This window comes from Ranitomeya imitator, chromosome 8 (assembly GCF_032444005.1).
Source record: "Ranitomeya imitator isolate aRanImi1 chromosome 8, aRanImi1.pri, whole genome shotgun sequence".
Lineage (NCBI taxonomy): Eukaryota > Metazoa > Chordata > Amphibia > Anura > Dendrobatidae > Ranitomeya > Ranitomeya imitator.
In genome coordinates this window covers 178,388,056-178,404,946 of record NC_091289.1, presented here as the reverse complement: position 1 = coordinate 178,404,946, position 16,891 = coordinate 178,388,056, and the positions used below count along the sequence as shown (strand labels likewise).

Here is a 16,891-nt window from a genome sequence, read left to right as displayed (position 1 = left end):
GCAATGTCCCTGGGTGGAGGAAAAGAAAGTGTCAGAGAGGGAAAACAACAGAGAAGAAAGAAAAAGAATATACAGTACAGACCTAAAGTTTGGACACACCTGCTCATTTAAAGATTTTTCTGTATTTTCATGACTATGAAAATTGTACATTCACATTGAAGGCATCAAAACTATGAATTGACACATGTGGAATTATATACTTAACAAAAAAGTGTGAAACAACTGAAATTACTTCTTCAAAGTAACTACCTTTTGCTTTGATGACTGCTTTGCACACTCTTGGTATTCTCTTGATGAACTTCAAGAAGTAGTGACCGGGAATGGTTTTTACTTCACAGGTGTGCCCTGTCAGGTCTAATAATTGGGATTTCTTGCCTTATAAATGTGGTTGGGACCATTAGTTGTGTTGTGCAGAAGTCTGGTAGATATACAGCTGATGGTCCTACTGAATAGACAGTTAGAATTTGTATTATGGCAAGAAAAAAGCAGCTAAGTAAAGAAAAACGAGTGGCCATCATTACTTTAAGAAATGAAGGTCAGTCAGTCTGAAAAATTGGGAAAACTTTGAAAGTGTCCTCAAGTGCAGTGGCAAAAGCCATCAAGCGCTACAAAGAAACTGGTTCACATGAGGACTGCCCCAGGAAAGGAAGACCAAGAGTCACATCTGCTTCTGAGGATAAGTTTATCCAAGTCACCAGCCTCAGAAATCGCAGGTTAACAGCAGGTCAGATTAGAGACCAGGTCAATGCCACACAGAGTTCTAGCAGCAGACACATCTCTACAACAACTGTTAAGAGGAGACTTTGTGCAGCAGGCCATTGTAAAATAGCTGCTAGGAAACCACTGCTAAGGACAGGCAACAAGCAGAAGAGACTTGTTTGGGCTAAACAACACAAGGAATGGACATTAGACCAGTGGAAATCTGTGCTTTGGTCTGATGAGTCCATATTTGAGATCATTGGTTCCAACCACCGTGTCTTTGTGCGACACAGAAAAGGTGAACGGATGGACTCTACATGCCTGGTTCCCACCGTGAATCATAGAGGAGGAAGTGTGATTGTGTGGGGGTGCTTTGCTGGTGACACTGTTGGGGATTTATTCAAAATTGAAGGCATACTGAACCAGCATGGCTACCACAGCATCTTGCAGCGGCATGCTATTCCATCCGGTTTGCGTTTAGTTGGACCATCATTTATTTTTCAACAGGACAATGACCCCAAACACACCTCCAGGCTGTGTAGGGGCTATTTGACCAAGAAGGAGAGTGATGGGGTGCTACGCCAAATGACCTGGCCTCCACAGTCACCAGATCTGAACCCAATCAAGATGGTTTGGGGTGAGCTGGACCTCAGAGTGAAGGCAAAAGGGCCAACAAGTGCTAAGCATCTCTGGGAACTCCTTCAAGATTGTTGGAAGACCATTCCCGGTGACTACCTCTTGAAGCTCTTCAAGAGAATGCCAAGAGTGTACAAAGCAGTCATCAAAGCAAAAGGTGGCTACTTTGAAGAACCTAGAATATAAGACATAATTTCAGTTGTTTCACACTTTTTTGTTAAGTATATAATTCCACATGTGTTAATTCATTTTTTTGATGCCTTCAGTGTGAATGTACAATTTTCCTAGTCATGAAAATACAGAAAAATCTTTAAATGAGAAAGTGTGTCCAAACTTTTGGTCTGTACAGTATAAAAATGAATGAAGAAGGAAAAATAATGAAGAGGAGGAAGAAGAAGAAGGAAGAAGAAAGAGAAAGAGGAAAGAGAAGGAAGAACGAGGAAGAGGGAGGAGGAAGAAGGAAGAATGAGAGAAAAAATACTTTTTTTCTTTCATTATAGCACACTATAAGAATAAGAAGGAAGAGGAAAAAAAAAAGGAAGAAGGAGAAGGAGGAAGAATGAGAAAGAAGAAGAAATAATACTTTTTTTCTCTCATTATAACACACTATATAAATAAGGAAGAAGAATGAGGAAGAAGGAGGAGGAGGAAGAATGAGAAAGAAGAAGAAATAATACTTTTATTCTCTCATTTTAACACACTAGATGGTAGCCCGATTCTAACGCATCGGGTATTCTAGAATATGTATGTAGTTTATTTATGAAAATTTTAGAATAATACATTGAATACACAGGATTCGGCCAACCGCGACCAATTAGCGAAGCGTGGTTTAAATCCCGCGCCAATTCACGGCCGGACTGCGCTGGTTGCTGATTGTTTGCGGCTGGCCACGTAGTATATAACAGCCCACGTAGTAAATAGCACAGCCACGTAGTACATAGCACAGCTACATAGTATATAGCACAGCCCACGGAGTATATAGCACAGCCACGTAGTATATAACACAGCCCACGGAGTATATAGCACAGTCCATGGAGTGTATAACAGCCCACATAGCATATAACACAGCCACGTAGTTTATAACAGCCCATGTAGCATATAACACAGCTCACGTAGTATATTACAGCCCACGCACGCAGTATATAACACAGCCCACGTAGTGTATAACACAGCCCACGTAGTGTATAACACAGCCCATGTAGTGTATAACACAGCCCACGTAGTGTATAACACAGCCCACATAGTATATAGCACAGCCCACGTAGTATATAGCACAGCCCACGTAGTATATAACAGCCTATGTCGTGTATAACACAGCCACGTAGTATATAGGACAGCCCACGTAGTATATTGCACAGCCACATAGTATATTGCACAGCCACGTAGTATATTGCCCAGCCACGAAGTATATTGCACGGCCCACGTAGTATATTGCAAAGCCACGTAGTATATTGCACAGCCCACATAGTATATTGCTCAGCCCACGTAGTATATTGCACAGCCCACGTAGTATATTGCACAGCCCACGTAGTATATTGCGCAGCCCACGTAGTATATTGCACAGCCCACGTAGTATATTGCACAGCCCACGTAGTATATTGCACAGCCCACGTAGTATATTGCGCAGCCCACGTAGTATATTGCACAGCCCACATAGTATATTGCACAGCCCACGTAGTATATTACACAGCCCACGTAGTATATAGCAATGTGGGCATCATATCCCTGTTCAAAAAAGAATGAAAATAAAAAATAGTGATATACTCACCTTCCTTCGGCCCCCGGATCCAGCGTGAGTATATAAGTATATTTTTTATTTTTTTATTTTTAACATTAGATCTTTTTACTATTGATGCGGCATAGAGCGCCACTGCTGATGCTCCACACCGGGAAAATAATGGGATGTAAACAAGCCGTTCTGCTGATACATTTTGCGCAGATGATGCAGGTGACAACTGCTTCCAATTTCCTGATTTTCCTGATGGTCTCGATCGCATGACTATTCTTTATTCTTCATCATGACCTTTTAATGTCTATTGTGAATATTTTCACATTTATAATATATTGAACTCATAATAAGAAAAAAAAAACAAGCTCTGGCATTGATAAAAGTGAAGTGTTTATGAGCTTGGCACTTGTTTTTCTGAATGCGGCTTCTCGATATAGCTGGACTGAGAGCATGCACTGGCTCATGTGGCTGCTGCGAAGCTGCAATTCCAGGCACAGCCATATGGCAGCGCTAGTGTGCAAAACTTTTATACTTTTTCAGAAAATAACAAAGCCCATTTTTGACCCAAACAGAAATATTCACTCTCCGGCAATGATCGCAGATATTGTAAAAGCAGAGAAAGGGGTCATTTACTTATGCAACTCACTCAGGAGGCTACAATGCACAATGAGATACTTAACCTTATGGATGACATTAGCAAATTATTTATTGAGTTTAGCACTTAAACATCCTGCCCATTTTTTTGCCTTCTAAGCCCAGAAAAGTGCTCAGGTAGGATGAGCATGATGCAGGCATTCCCTATTTGATGTTTTTAAATTACAGTACCATACTTCGCCCCCTCAGGCCATGAACTATGCAGAACGGAAGTTTAATCTGCAATTTTTGCATTATGTCATCAAGTTTATTTGATCATCAGAAAAAAAACAACTAAGTGACCAATAGTCTTACAGGGAATCGTCAGCAGGTTTTTGTCTTGTGCCTCTGGGACAACCTGTTCTGCATAACCCTTCTCTTACAGCTTATTATCAGTTTTTCTGCCTATGCATAGTGTACACAGAAAGCTGGCAATGCAGTGATTGTATCAAATGACAGCATGCAAACCAGAAAGTGACATATCGCTGGTATCAGGGTATCTGCCCCTACATCATGCTGCTTTCAGATTACATAGTAAAACCTTGCAAACAATTCCCTTTAGCAGAAATCTGTCAACAGGATTTCACTCCCAAACTATTTAGAAGTGCATGTAGCTCTTTCAAAGACAAATACAGCAATACCTTTACATCAGTCCATTGCTCATTTACTAAGAAATCAGTGTGAAGCACTAAGATAGATCTGAAGCCTCTGCCACTCCAGCTCTATTCCCTGTCCAGAACCGCCTCCTCCTGCTTGATTGACAGCTTTTTTGACCGAAGTTACACAGCAAAGAGGTAGTCAATATAGCAGGAAAAGATGGCACTGGGCAGAGAATAGATCTGGAATGGCAGAGGCTTCAGATCTACCATAGCTCTTCAGCCTCATTTACATAACCATTCACATACGGATTTCTCAGTAATGGAGGAAGGGACCGGCCATGTAAATTTATTGCTGGACTTGTCTTTGACAGAGCTACTTGCAGTTAGTCAGACTAGTAAAGCAGGTGTATGTGCTGCTAATCGCCCCTGCCGCAGATCAGCGGTCTGCAAGGCTAGGTTCACATTGCGTTAGGGCAGTCCGTTTAGCGCATAGCGCTACGGACTGCGCTAACGCAATGTCCCAAAAGGGATCACGTTTGGCGATCCCGCTAGCGCAGATACCCGATCTGCGCTAGCGAGGGACGGACCTCGGACGCTGCAAGCAGCGCCTGCGGTCCGTCCGAAACTAACGGGACATCGCTAGCGCGTGCCGAAAATGGCATGCGCTAGCGATGCGCTAGAGATCCGTTAGCACATTGCCGTCAATGGGTGCGCTAACGGATCTGTTGCATGGCGTTAATTGCGACAATTTCGCCATGTAACGGAGTCCGCTAGCGTTAAACCCATTAACGCAATGTGAACCTAGCCTTAGACATTGCACGCTGGTTGTAGCTTCACGGTATATTGAACACATGCGGCCATTGTAACTTGTGGGATCTCTTGGATCTGCTTAGGAGGAAATATGACCTTGTGTTCACCATTTACCTGACATTCTGGGCATCAGACATTTTCAGTGAAAATATTAAAACATTTCTTGTATTTTACAGCAAGTGTGATCTTAAAAAAAAAAGTTAGCGTTCATAATGGCTAATGAAAACCACAACACAACTTACCAGTTCGCCAATTTTTCCGATGTTTCCAATATCTCCAACTTCACCCTGGTGAAAAAAATAGAGAACAATGGTTACATGGAATACCTGCTACAGAGCGCTTAGGGTACCGTCACACAGTGCAATTTTCATCGCTACGACGGCACGATCTGTGACGCTCCAGCATCGTAACAATATCGCTCCAGCGTCGTAGACTGCTGTCACACTTTGCAATCTACGACGCTGGAGCGATAATTTCATGACGTATGTGCGATGTAGAAGCCGTTGGTTACTATGCGCACATCGTATACGATATATGTTACACCATGCGATCATGCCGCCACAGCGGGACACTAGACGACGAAAGAAAGTTTCAAACGATCTGCTACGACGTACGATTCTCAGCGGGGTCCCTGATCGCAGGAGCGTGTCAGACACTGCGATATCGTAACTATATCGCTCGAACGTCACGAATCGTGCCGTCGTAGCGATCAAAATTGCACTGTGTGACGGTACCCTAAGACTAGGAAGGGCTGTCCCCTGCTTTTTATCTTGATGATCTTTTCTATGACATCATTGTAATCAATCATTATATGACAGGTATCGGTCAACACCCAGCACCCCCATCAATCAGGTACTATCTGCTCTGAACTTAGGCCATGTACAGATCCAGCCCCTGTATTGTGTGTAGTGACCTTTCCCAGGTGCTGCAGATCAGATCATATTCTCTTCATCCGGCGCTCATCTGCAGTATCTGGCAGCGACCACTAAACACACTGAGGCGCTGTGGTGTTTCACTCCATACTCTGCTTACACCTGGCTGCCACCGGAAATGATAATAGCTGATTGATGGGTGCGTCAAGTGTCAAACCTCCACCTATATCATCCCCTATCTTAACAGTAGAACCTACAAGAAAAATAAAGGCAATGGGGTCATTATGACCCCTTCCGCAGTTGTAGTGTTAACACAACTTTTTTTCTATCATCTGTGAAAATTGGTTCAATTATGCTACTCACACTTTGATCACAGTCTGATCAGAGTATGATCCGATTTTCTCAGATGTGGAGAATAAAAAACAAATATTTCTCCATATTCATTATTGGGGTTGTCCACTACTAGGACAACCCCTTTCTTCTAAAACTAAATGTTCAACCCACATAAAATAGTAAAGCCTATACTTATCTTCTGTGCTGGCGCTGTCCCTCGGGGCTGTGATGCGGTGTTATGACAGTTTGTCAAAAGGCGGAGACAGTGGCGCCAGTGCTGATTGGGCACTAGGCGCCATGTGTCATTCCACCGCATCCCAGCCCCTGGACCGCGAGTGCCGACTGCTGGAATGGCGCCGGCATGGGAGGTGAGTATAGGCTTTATAATTTACTCTAGAGAAGTGCTACATGCGCATAAACAAACTATAATAGTTAACACAGCACCATCTGCTGTCTGATTAACACAGTCCCTCCACAGTACAAGCCTGCAGTTGTTGTATACAACAACACAGTCCTCATTGTTTGTAGCAAGGTATATGGCATGTCATGTTCTCTACACCAGGGTGAAATATTTTGGAGCTATACAATAAACTAATTAAAACATATAAAATAAACTAATACATGTAAAAAAAAAGCAATAAACAATTCTTAAATCTTACTGCATTAGTTTTTTTTTAGATTTTACTATAAGACTTATAGACCCATGTGCAGTAGTTCACTATTAATTAATGGCAAAACTTATTAATTTCTCTGCAGCCATAAACCTCTATTGATATAACAGCCAAGAAATGCTGAGGAGGAGGAAGAGGAAGCAATTTCATGTCCCAGATGGTGATCTCATCCCGAGTATGTCTGAGAATCTCCATGTCCATATTCTTAGAAGAAGAAGCTGCACTTTCTGGGTAACAGATAAATAAATCACCTTTAAGCCTTCTGGTCCTTGTTCTCCTGCATATCCTTTACGTCCCAGTCTTCCCTGACAATAAATTAGAAAAAAAGAAGATCATTTTTGAAATTTTTTTTCGTAAATAAAACTTTTGGGCTTCTACATCATTACCCCAGATATCCCTTTAATTAGGTAAATATGACTTATTGAAGCTGAAATAGTGAAGAGCACATCCTTGCTTTATACATTGCACAACTATTAAGGGTCAAAGCATTGAGCAATGTGCAAGTTCTGTGGTCAAGGGCCTGATTACATTTTGACATTGCAATGGAGCGAAGGTTTTTTAACACTTAAAATACTTAAAGGGGCTTTCCTCTTGCAAGTTTCTTCAGCCCGTCAGCTTAAAGCCCATGCACATATTAGACTAAAGTTTGGCCTGTTAGCTAAAAATAATATATTCAGAGGTAGTCCTTTCTGCCTCAGCACTCAGTCGCTGCTCTGGGTGATTGTTTGAGGACTGCAGTGATGACATTATAACTACAGTGCACGTGACCACTGCAGGCGATCGCTGGGCTCAGAAGCTTGTAGAGGCTGCATCGGCAGAGCTGATGAGCTCAGTGATTGGCTGCAGCGGTCACCTATGCTGAAGTCTGGATGGCATGGTGGAGAGGTGGTGCTGGAGCAGGGGATAGTGAGTAACACTGATTTTATTATTATTTATTAAATAATTAATTTCCAGTATTTATTATTATTAGCTAGTAGAAGCCTATGGGCTGAAGAAATTGAAAATGGAAAACGCCTTAAAGTTCAAACCATTATATATAGTAGTTCTAGTCCATAAACACCCCACTGCAAAAATAAAAAGTTTGGGGAGTTACTTTTCCGAAGTTATCATGGAGATCCATTCTCTTCTGCAGACTTCACCTTGTTGGCAGTGTAACGAAAGGTCTTGGCCGAAGAGAGTGGCATGTGGTTGACCTTCACCATCCAGGAATATCCTTAATTTTTGAACACTCAAGACATGACATTTTTGTTGAGAAAATAAACTTAGGCACTCAACTTTGCGGAATTTTATGACTTAATGTAGTTATCAAATTAAACGTTTCGGCCACAATAGACGGCCTTCTTCAGTAACAATGTGCAGGGTTAGAGATATGCGTGAATAACCGCATGTAAAGGTGTCCCACGAGCTCTGACTAGCGGTGGATACCGCGTCTCTGACTGCCACGCCGGCACGCCGCCCACCTGGGCTCCCATGCATTACCAGTTACCCGGTCTTTGGACATTTCGCTTCCCTGCAGATTCACTCTGCTACAGTGCTGGTGTGGGACACCTTTACATGCGGTCATTCACGCATATCTCTAACCCTGCACATTGTTACTGAAGAAGGCCGTCTATTGTGGCCGAAACGTTTAATTTGATGACTACATTAAATCACAAAATTCCGCAAAGTTGAGTGCCTAAGTTTATTTTCTCTTGATATATGGTGTTGGACCCTACTTGGGCACCTCTTCGGGTAGTGCATACGGTGTTGTTCCTATGACATTTTTGTTGGGCTCTCTAAGATAGAGTCATTTTGCAATTATTCTTCAGCAGTAAATGGCGTTTGTGTGTCCTAGACCCTTCATCTTATTCCTCAGACTTATGAAGAGCGGCGTCCTTTTTATACATTCTGGTTAACAACTCGGGCATTTTCAGTGCAAGATCAGATTTTCTTCTAGTTTTACTCCATGCCTACCTTGAACACAAAACAGGTAATGACATTAAAGCGGTTGCCCAGGCTTGGGTTTCAAGTCTATGACTGCAGACTTGTGAGTCCTTACAGTGCATAGTGTGCACGCTGTCGGGATTCTCAGGCACCAGGAGCGTGACAGCAAGTATGCGATTTGCATAAATGTGGTCACGTGCTGACTAGACGTGCACGGCGTCACTCAATACAAGTGAGTTGAGAGAGGCCGGACACGACTAGTCGGAATGTGGCCGGACATATGCAAATCATATACTTGTGGTCACACAGCCGCCCGCTCCAAGCGCTGGTGTAGGAGAATCCTGACAGCAGGCACTGTGAGGATTTAAGTCCAGACAAACCCTTTAAACAGAGAAGTTTCCTGTTACCTGTTATACGAGCATAGTAAGAGGGTATTTTCACTACTTGATCTGCAACCAAAAAATCAAGGCTGACACTTGTATTTGTTGCCTAGTTTGCATTGCCGTGGGGCTAATTCCACGTGCGGCCATTCTGTCCGCTTCTTCAGAATCCACAGGAATAAGTAGCATGCTGCTTCTAGATAAGGAAGTTTGCCATAGCATGTGATTAAGGTTGCGGAAACCCCATTTACATGCATAGTATACAGATTTTTTGCCAATTTTGGGAAGAACTTATATAAAAATTTCCAAGTATAAATGGACCGTAATGGACCATGACATCACCATAACATGTATGGCTTTTCAAGCGTCATTGTGGGACTACGTATAGGTAAAAATACAATGGTTTTGTACAATATATACCGTACTAGATATTGGTAAAGAAGAGGTCTAACCAGCAGAACCTAGGACTACCATGACAGTGGTGGCTTTCTAAGAACCCAAGGTTCATTCCTTTGAACTTTTATGCAATCTGAACCCAAAAAAAGTCCAAAATGGGTGAAATGGATGACTAATATTAGAAAAGTCCAACAGATCGACTTTATAATCCTACTAGAAACACAACTTGTCCTCCACCAATGGCCTAAACAAAACGCAACGCAGTGGAGGACTCATCAAAACACAAATGGACGGAGGAAATTCCACTTCCGTATATTTTTAGCTTTCTATTTATATTGCATCTTTTTTAATGTTGGAGATAAGTCCAAGCCAGAGAATTAGACATGTCCCGGAAATAGGAGGAGGTCATTCACTTTGCCATGATGGCTGACATAGCTTTGATCTATATTTAAGAGTTAGCTCATCCCAAATTTCCATGGATATCCAGAAGGCTAAGAACAGCTTAACAGGAAGGACATGTGGTCCTCATACAAGAAAATAGAAGCCGTTTAGGAAATCCAGCTTGAAACTGAGAAAGTAATGAAGACCATGAAAAATAATGAAATAACTAATAATTACGTAACTTAAAGCCCTGGTGTAAGGAAAAGCATCAATTTGTTCCAGATTTCCTCTTTTTTTTTTTAAACAGTAACTCTGTTGATGAAGAATGAATCCAATAATGTTAAAAGATTTTAGTTCCGCTCTGCTCATTTCCGTGTCGGGAGGTCAGCGGGGCAGGGATGACCCGTTAACATCCGTATGCAGACCCTCTATAGAGCCGTCAGTCTATTTGGGTCATAGATTTACTTAATATGAATATTATACATAACAACTTGTAAGAGAACTTGGAGTCATTTAGACATAATACAACACCAGGGTATTCGATAAACTTACAATTGGTCCAAGACCACCGGGAGGTCCCAGAGGTCCTTCATCTCCCTGTGAAATATAAATACAATAATCACAGATTGTAGCCATGGCACAGGAGTACAATTTACCCACAATAGGCATTTATTATCTTTTAATTTGATAGTAATACATTTCTGATCTCTGTGATCCCCAAAGATCACTAATATTGGAGGCCACAAGCTCCCAGTCCCTTCTCCTTGCCCGCCCACAGTGATCAGACATTTATTATTTAGCTAGTGTATGGGTGAAAAATATTTACGTATGGAAACTACCTTTTAAAGAACTGTAAAAAATTATTTTAGATTTTTCTCCCGGCTCCCCTGAGTATTCTGTTATTTTGTTTTTTACAATCTGCGATACAGTTCCAGAGATATAGGCATTTTTACATACTACCAATTTTTTATGGTATCTACCAAGGGGGTGTGGCTCCTAGGATCCTCTGGGGCGTGTCTTTAGGCTGCTCTGCATAATTAGCCTGTCAGCAACACTCCCTTTTTAAAGACCATACAAATTAGCATTGAATAAAAAAGGCCATCTCTAGGGAAACTGTAGGGCGGATTTTAAAAAGAAGAATGTACAGGAAAACATTAGGAATAAAATCAAGGCAAATACTGCTGACCTGGTGACAGGTCCTCCTTAAAGGATTGTTGTAAGTGACACAAAGGCTATGGGACCCATCTGGACATGGGCCATTGACCTAATGTCTAAATGACCAGTCCACCCCTGATTTTGGTATTTGTGCCTAAGTAAACAGGTTTGTAGACCACAATGGGCAGGCACCAACATCACAGACGCAATAGTGAAGAATTTGTACTAAGGTATAAGTAATTTGTTTTCTACTTTAATTTGTGGAAGCTAAATAATATTGGAAGCCTCAGAAGACATTGTGATGATGACAATTAACGGCTAGGTAACTTTTGGGGAAATGGGTTGGCTTACCTCTGCACCTTTTGGACCCTGCGGACCTGGAGGCCCTCTGTCTCCAATAAGACCCTAGAAAAAAATACTTATTACCACTGACTTTTATATCACGGCTTACACCGAGCAATGTCCTCAGGAATTGGCAAATGTCAGGTACTATGTTATAGCTTTGGAAAAAGGCCATGGAAAATACACCTATTTTGGCAGGAATATAGGTGTAAATGAAAACGTTAAAAAAGATAGCATACAGATTGGAAGAATCTTAGCTTTTACCTTTGGTCCTTCAGGTCCATTTAACCCAGGCAAACCAATGTCTCCAGGAAAACCCTAGGTAAAAAATATTTTAAAAAAAAGTACAAAAATAAATAAAATAAGGATGATATAATAATATGTTTTATCTATGTACTATAATGCCTTGTGGTGAATGTCCTTCTTCATTTGCATTTTGTAAACTGCACAAAGTTAAATAATAAACTTTTGGCTGCCTACTACCACCAATAGGGGGAGCCAAGGAGCTGATTGCATTAAAATGAATGATCTTACAGTGTGCAGTAAGCTCTCCAGCTCCCTCTAGTTGTGGCACCCAGATTCAAGGGCCCAAATGTTCTGCGGTTGGAGGGGATCAAATCAGTTTAAAATGCCTCCATGCAATAGGAACATAAACTTTTACCTGTTGCGTCAATCCACTAGTGACAGGTGCTAATTTGTCTCAATAAATGTCACTATTATTTGAGCACTGTATGGCGCTGTTATTTGGTTACTGTATGGCACGATTAGTTTAGCACTGCATGAAACCTTTTTTTCACCCCTGTACAGTAGAATTAATGGTAACTATATGGCACTATTAATTTAGCTTTGTACGTGATAATTATTTCAGCACTGTATGGTCCTAAAGTATTTTAGCAAAGGAAACTGCCAACGTTTGCCATTTTTGTTGGATATGGCACTGATTTCTGGTTCTCAAGTGTTTTGATTGCGTTTTGTCCTCATCTATGTGCAATAACATTTGTGATTATTTGCTATATATTCAGCAGGTGCCCCTTTTATGTCATCGTGTGGTTCAACTTTTTTGTTAAGTCTGTAACTATTATATGAAATCGCAAAAGACTGACTGTCAGTTCCAAACAGAAAACTGGTGCGTACAGGTGCAAACTAAGAGTAGCCATATCTATACATAACTAACAAATAAAGTTTTACTCTGTAGTGCTATAGCATTTAAACAGATAATAGTGACATACCGTGCCCCAAAATAATATCATACAGTGCTAAAATCATAGTTCAATCCAGTGCTAAGATATTAGGTCGATACAGCGACCTACAGTGCTGAAATCATAGTTAAAGTGCTGAATTAATATTGCCAAGAGGTGACCCAATAATAGTGTCCTACAATTCCCCAAAAATACAGTTTTATATAGTGTTAAAATAATAGTTACAAACAAATAAAGTAGCACCCTGTAGTGCTGTAGCATGTAAACTTGAAATATATTAAATTTGAACTGCTCTAGATAATAAGAAAAAATGGAGACACTTAGCACATAATTTGGCCAATTCATGCATGCCCAGCAGCCAACGACAAGGCGATTCCCGTTTGCTGGGAACCTATCTAATGTGAATCCTCTCATAGACTAAAGCCTGCATTTATGGGTAGGTAGGATCGTGCTGCAACTAAAACCGTCATAAGATAGTGGGTGGAGTGTTCAGTCCGACAGCCAATATACAAACAACAAAAGACTGACTGTCACTTCCCAACAGAAAAATGGTGTGTACAGGTGCAAAGTAAGAGTAGCCATCTCTATACCGGACAAACATATCCATATCCACAGTTCACCACTGTATATGTATGAGAATTAGCAGATTACAACTTTAAGAAAAAAAGTGCATGAGAAAATAACCAGACGCAGAGTTTACGGCCAATATCGCTACGCCAATACCAAATTTTTCTAGTGCGAAAATGAACAAATCAACGTGACCTGGGAGGAGAACTTGGCCCGAATGAAACTAATCAAGGATGCTTGGAGTAATGTAAACTATACCGACGTGCACATGTTTGACATAAGCAGCAATATCAGAGAACTATTTAAACAAAGACCTTTACACTATCACACATCCCATCCATCAATGAGGAATGAAATACCAGAACTGCACTTCAGTAAATTGTCGTAAATGTTGATTTAAAGCAGAAAATGGCCCCAATGCAAGTCAGTAAGTCACCTATAAGGTTCCCTGTGGTTTCCCTCAGACCTGGGAGCGTATGGTGACTGCTTTACTACATATTATGATTATATCTCTACGCTCACCAAATGAATGGTATCTATTGTGCTATATTCCCCGCAATTTTACACTTGGGATCTGGGGGGGTGGGGCGACTTCAGTATTTTTCAAAGAGGATGTGTTTGCTCTTCTGGAAGGTCGGCAGTAAAAAATATTTTATACTTATATACTTTTTTATTTTACAGTATGGGACTGGTTCATCAAGACTGGAGTTTTGTAGTCCAGTCTTGATGAACAGTGAGATGCACCAAATTCATTGAGAGACATACACCTCTTATTGAATTTTCGGGCATCTTTCATCTGCCGTTTGCCTTTGCCAGAAATATACGCCACTCGGGAGGTGTAGTACATTTCTCGTGTACCGTAATTTACTCCACTTTTGTGGCGTAAATTATGATGAATTTGTTGGGCGCGTTTGACCATGCCCCACTGTGGATGAGCTCCGCCAACTCTTCGAAAAGTTGCCAGAGCTCGGACTAGTGGGAAAATGGCAAAACTTTTGCGCAACTTCGAGATGTGCAAATATTTTTACGCCAGAAAAATGGCAAAACCTATAGAATTGGTTCCTATGTTTTGGAAAGTACTGTGCACAAGTTGTATGCAGATGTGGAAAAGATGCTCGAAGGTAAGAATTCTTTCAAAAATAGAAGTATTAATAGTTTAATATAAATGAACAAAATGCAATGTGAATGAACAAAATAGAAAGCACTAAAAGAATGAATTCTGTTTTGAAGGCAAAGTCAGGGATTTTGTAGGATTATATTCAGGTGTATGAGCAACCAATTAAATCAAACTGGTGGTAATGATCATTTTCATATGTAGGTTGAAACAAGCCATTAGCTTAAATGGAAACAGTTGTGTAGGAGGCTTAAATAAGTTGTCCAGGACTAATTTATTGTTTTCCATGAACTAAAAACTAACAGAGGTAACTACCTGCCTGTTGTACCCAGCGCAAGCTCACAATGGTAACCGACCGCTCCTACCAGCAATTCAGCTGCTCCATGTCTGTGATCGCTCTGTGCCTGCAGAGATTGGCGCTGGGCGCAGGTAGTTCGCAACTATCTGCCTGTTAGTTCTTAGGCCCCTGGTGAAAAAATAGTCCTAGATAACACCTTTAAAACCGTTTGAGGAACAGCCAAACTCTGCTACAAAGGTGATGTTGTGGAAGACAGTTTCATGTCACAGGTCATACACCATGGCAAAACTGATAACAGCAACAAAACACAAGGTAGTTATACTGCATCAACAAGGTCTCTCCCCATGATTTCAAAGCAGGCCAGGGTTTCAGGATGTGCACCTCTTTTGAAGAAGCATCAAGAAATGGGCAACGTTGAAGACTGTAAATTAAGGATATGTAGTGCAGCTGATGAAAGACATAACATGCTTACTTTCCTTTGAAATTGGAAGATGTCCAGCAGTGCCATCAGCTCAGGACTGGCAGCAACCAGTGGGACTCCAAGCGGGCTTTCACGAATTGGCCAATTTGTGCCAATCAAGTATATTCTATACAGCAGTAATGAGATTCAAATTTCATATATTCAATCTATGCGCACATCTTAGGGTATACAGAGTGCTGCGGATTTCTATTGCGTACACACCCAGTACCAGCTGTGACACTCCCTATTTAATAGGGAATACAAGCATCTCAGGAGAGCAAACAGATTCTCTTGAATGCTTTTATTATATCCTTCTCCCCCATGATTGCATATGCCTCATATATACAGTTCTGATTTAGTTTAGTAACCATTTTAAAGAGTTATTCCTCCTAACATTCAAAGGATATCTGAGAAATCAGTGAGGGTCCGACCCCACCCACCAATCTGAAAAAGGGCTCTGCAGCCCCTGCATATGTGGCACCACTCCTTTTATTCTCACTGTTCTCCCATAGAGAATCAATAACCTGGTGGTATGCTAACAGGACATTTTGGAGCCCTGTTGTCGGGATCGGTGCGGATCCCAGCAGTTGGACCCTCACTTATCGGTAAATTCTATTGGCTTTGGAGAGGTGATAGCTTTCATTGTTGGGACTAACCCTTTGAGTGGTGATACAGAGGTGGTGTATGTATTGCGCTGTTATTGTATATGAATATCGGCAGCTATTACCTCCGGTCCAGCGGGGCCCGGCAATCCCTGTGGTCCTCGATCTCCAACTTTTCCCTTAAATACAGGGAAAAAAATTGTTAAAACTTCATGTGCTTTGTTATTTTAAGCGGTTTCTTTCTTCTCTCTAATTGTTTTTCCGTTCATAATATTTGTTAAATCTCATTGTTTGCATAAGCCCAAGTAGAGACGTGCTGCCGAAAATCATTTTGGCAAAACGACATATGTGTACTAGCAATGAGAGCGGTTGATACACTCATCTGTTAATAAAAAAATAGTTTTTATGAAAAGCAATATTGGATGCAAAAGATGCTGTGGGTACGTGGGTCTCCAGCCTTTCCAGGCCTGTGGCAGGATGGTGGCTTATCAATGATGGGGAAGGCCAAGAGCTCCTTTCCAACTGTCCCTATAGGAAAGAATGGTATTTTTGTTTGATCTGTTGAACAGATCCAAGCCTTAGAAGAATGCAAAATGTAAATCTTACAAATGTTCCAGAAAACAAACAAACAAACGAAAAAAAAAACACAAAACAGAAAATTTGTTGTTTGTGGCACGGCAAAAAAAAATTGTTGGAAAAATGAGCATGTTAGGTTTTTTTTAGCTTTCTATTTAGGAAAGTCATGGATTAAGCTCACTGAATTACATAAAGACTAATCTTTTGCATGCATACACCAGGATATCAGCAAAAATAAGTCGTAGATTTCGGATGTGGAGCCTTTGGGAAAATGCACAGTGGATTTTGCCTTAGGCAAGTCCATCCTGAAAGAGTCAAAGTACTCAAAAGTGGCAATAGAAGAAAAAGTAATTATTTTGTAACATGCAGATGTAGCAAAGGTTATCATGACTTAAAACACATCATCTTGATAACTTGTCACAGTAATGTATCTAACTTAAAAGGATTTAGACTATTTACCATCGCACAAGTTATTAACTGATATCAAGTTAGGTGTCGAATATAATATTTTCTTGG

At 41.0% G+C, this 16,891-nt stretch overlaps 1 protein-coding gene across 1 annotated transcript in view; it reads right to left on the bottom strand.

The window, feature by feature from the left end:
- Positions 1–16,891, bottom strand: part of COL24A1 (collagen type XXIV alpha 1 chain) — a 261,918-nt gene that overhangs the window by 114,841 nt on the left and 130,186 nt on the right. The window contains exons 19-24 of the mRNA XM_069737975.1: positions 15,925–15,978; positions 11,824–11,877; positions 11,569–11,622; positions 10,615–10,659; positions 7,234–7,287; positions 5,349–5,393 (exon numbers count right to left, since the gene is read on the bottom strand). Coding sequence (XP_069594076.1) covers positions 5,349–5,393; positions 7,234–7,287; positions 10,615–10,659; positions 11,569–11,622; positions 11,824–11,877; positions 15,925–15,978 — 306 coding nt within the window. The remainder of the gene's footprint in view (positions 1–5,348; positions 5,394–7,233; positions 7,288–10,614; positions 10,660–11,568; positions 11,623–11,823; positions 11,878–15,924; positions 15,979–16,891) is intronic.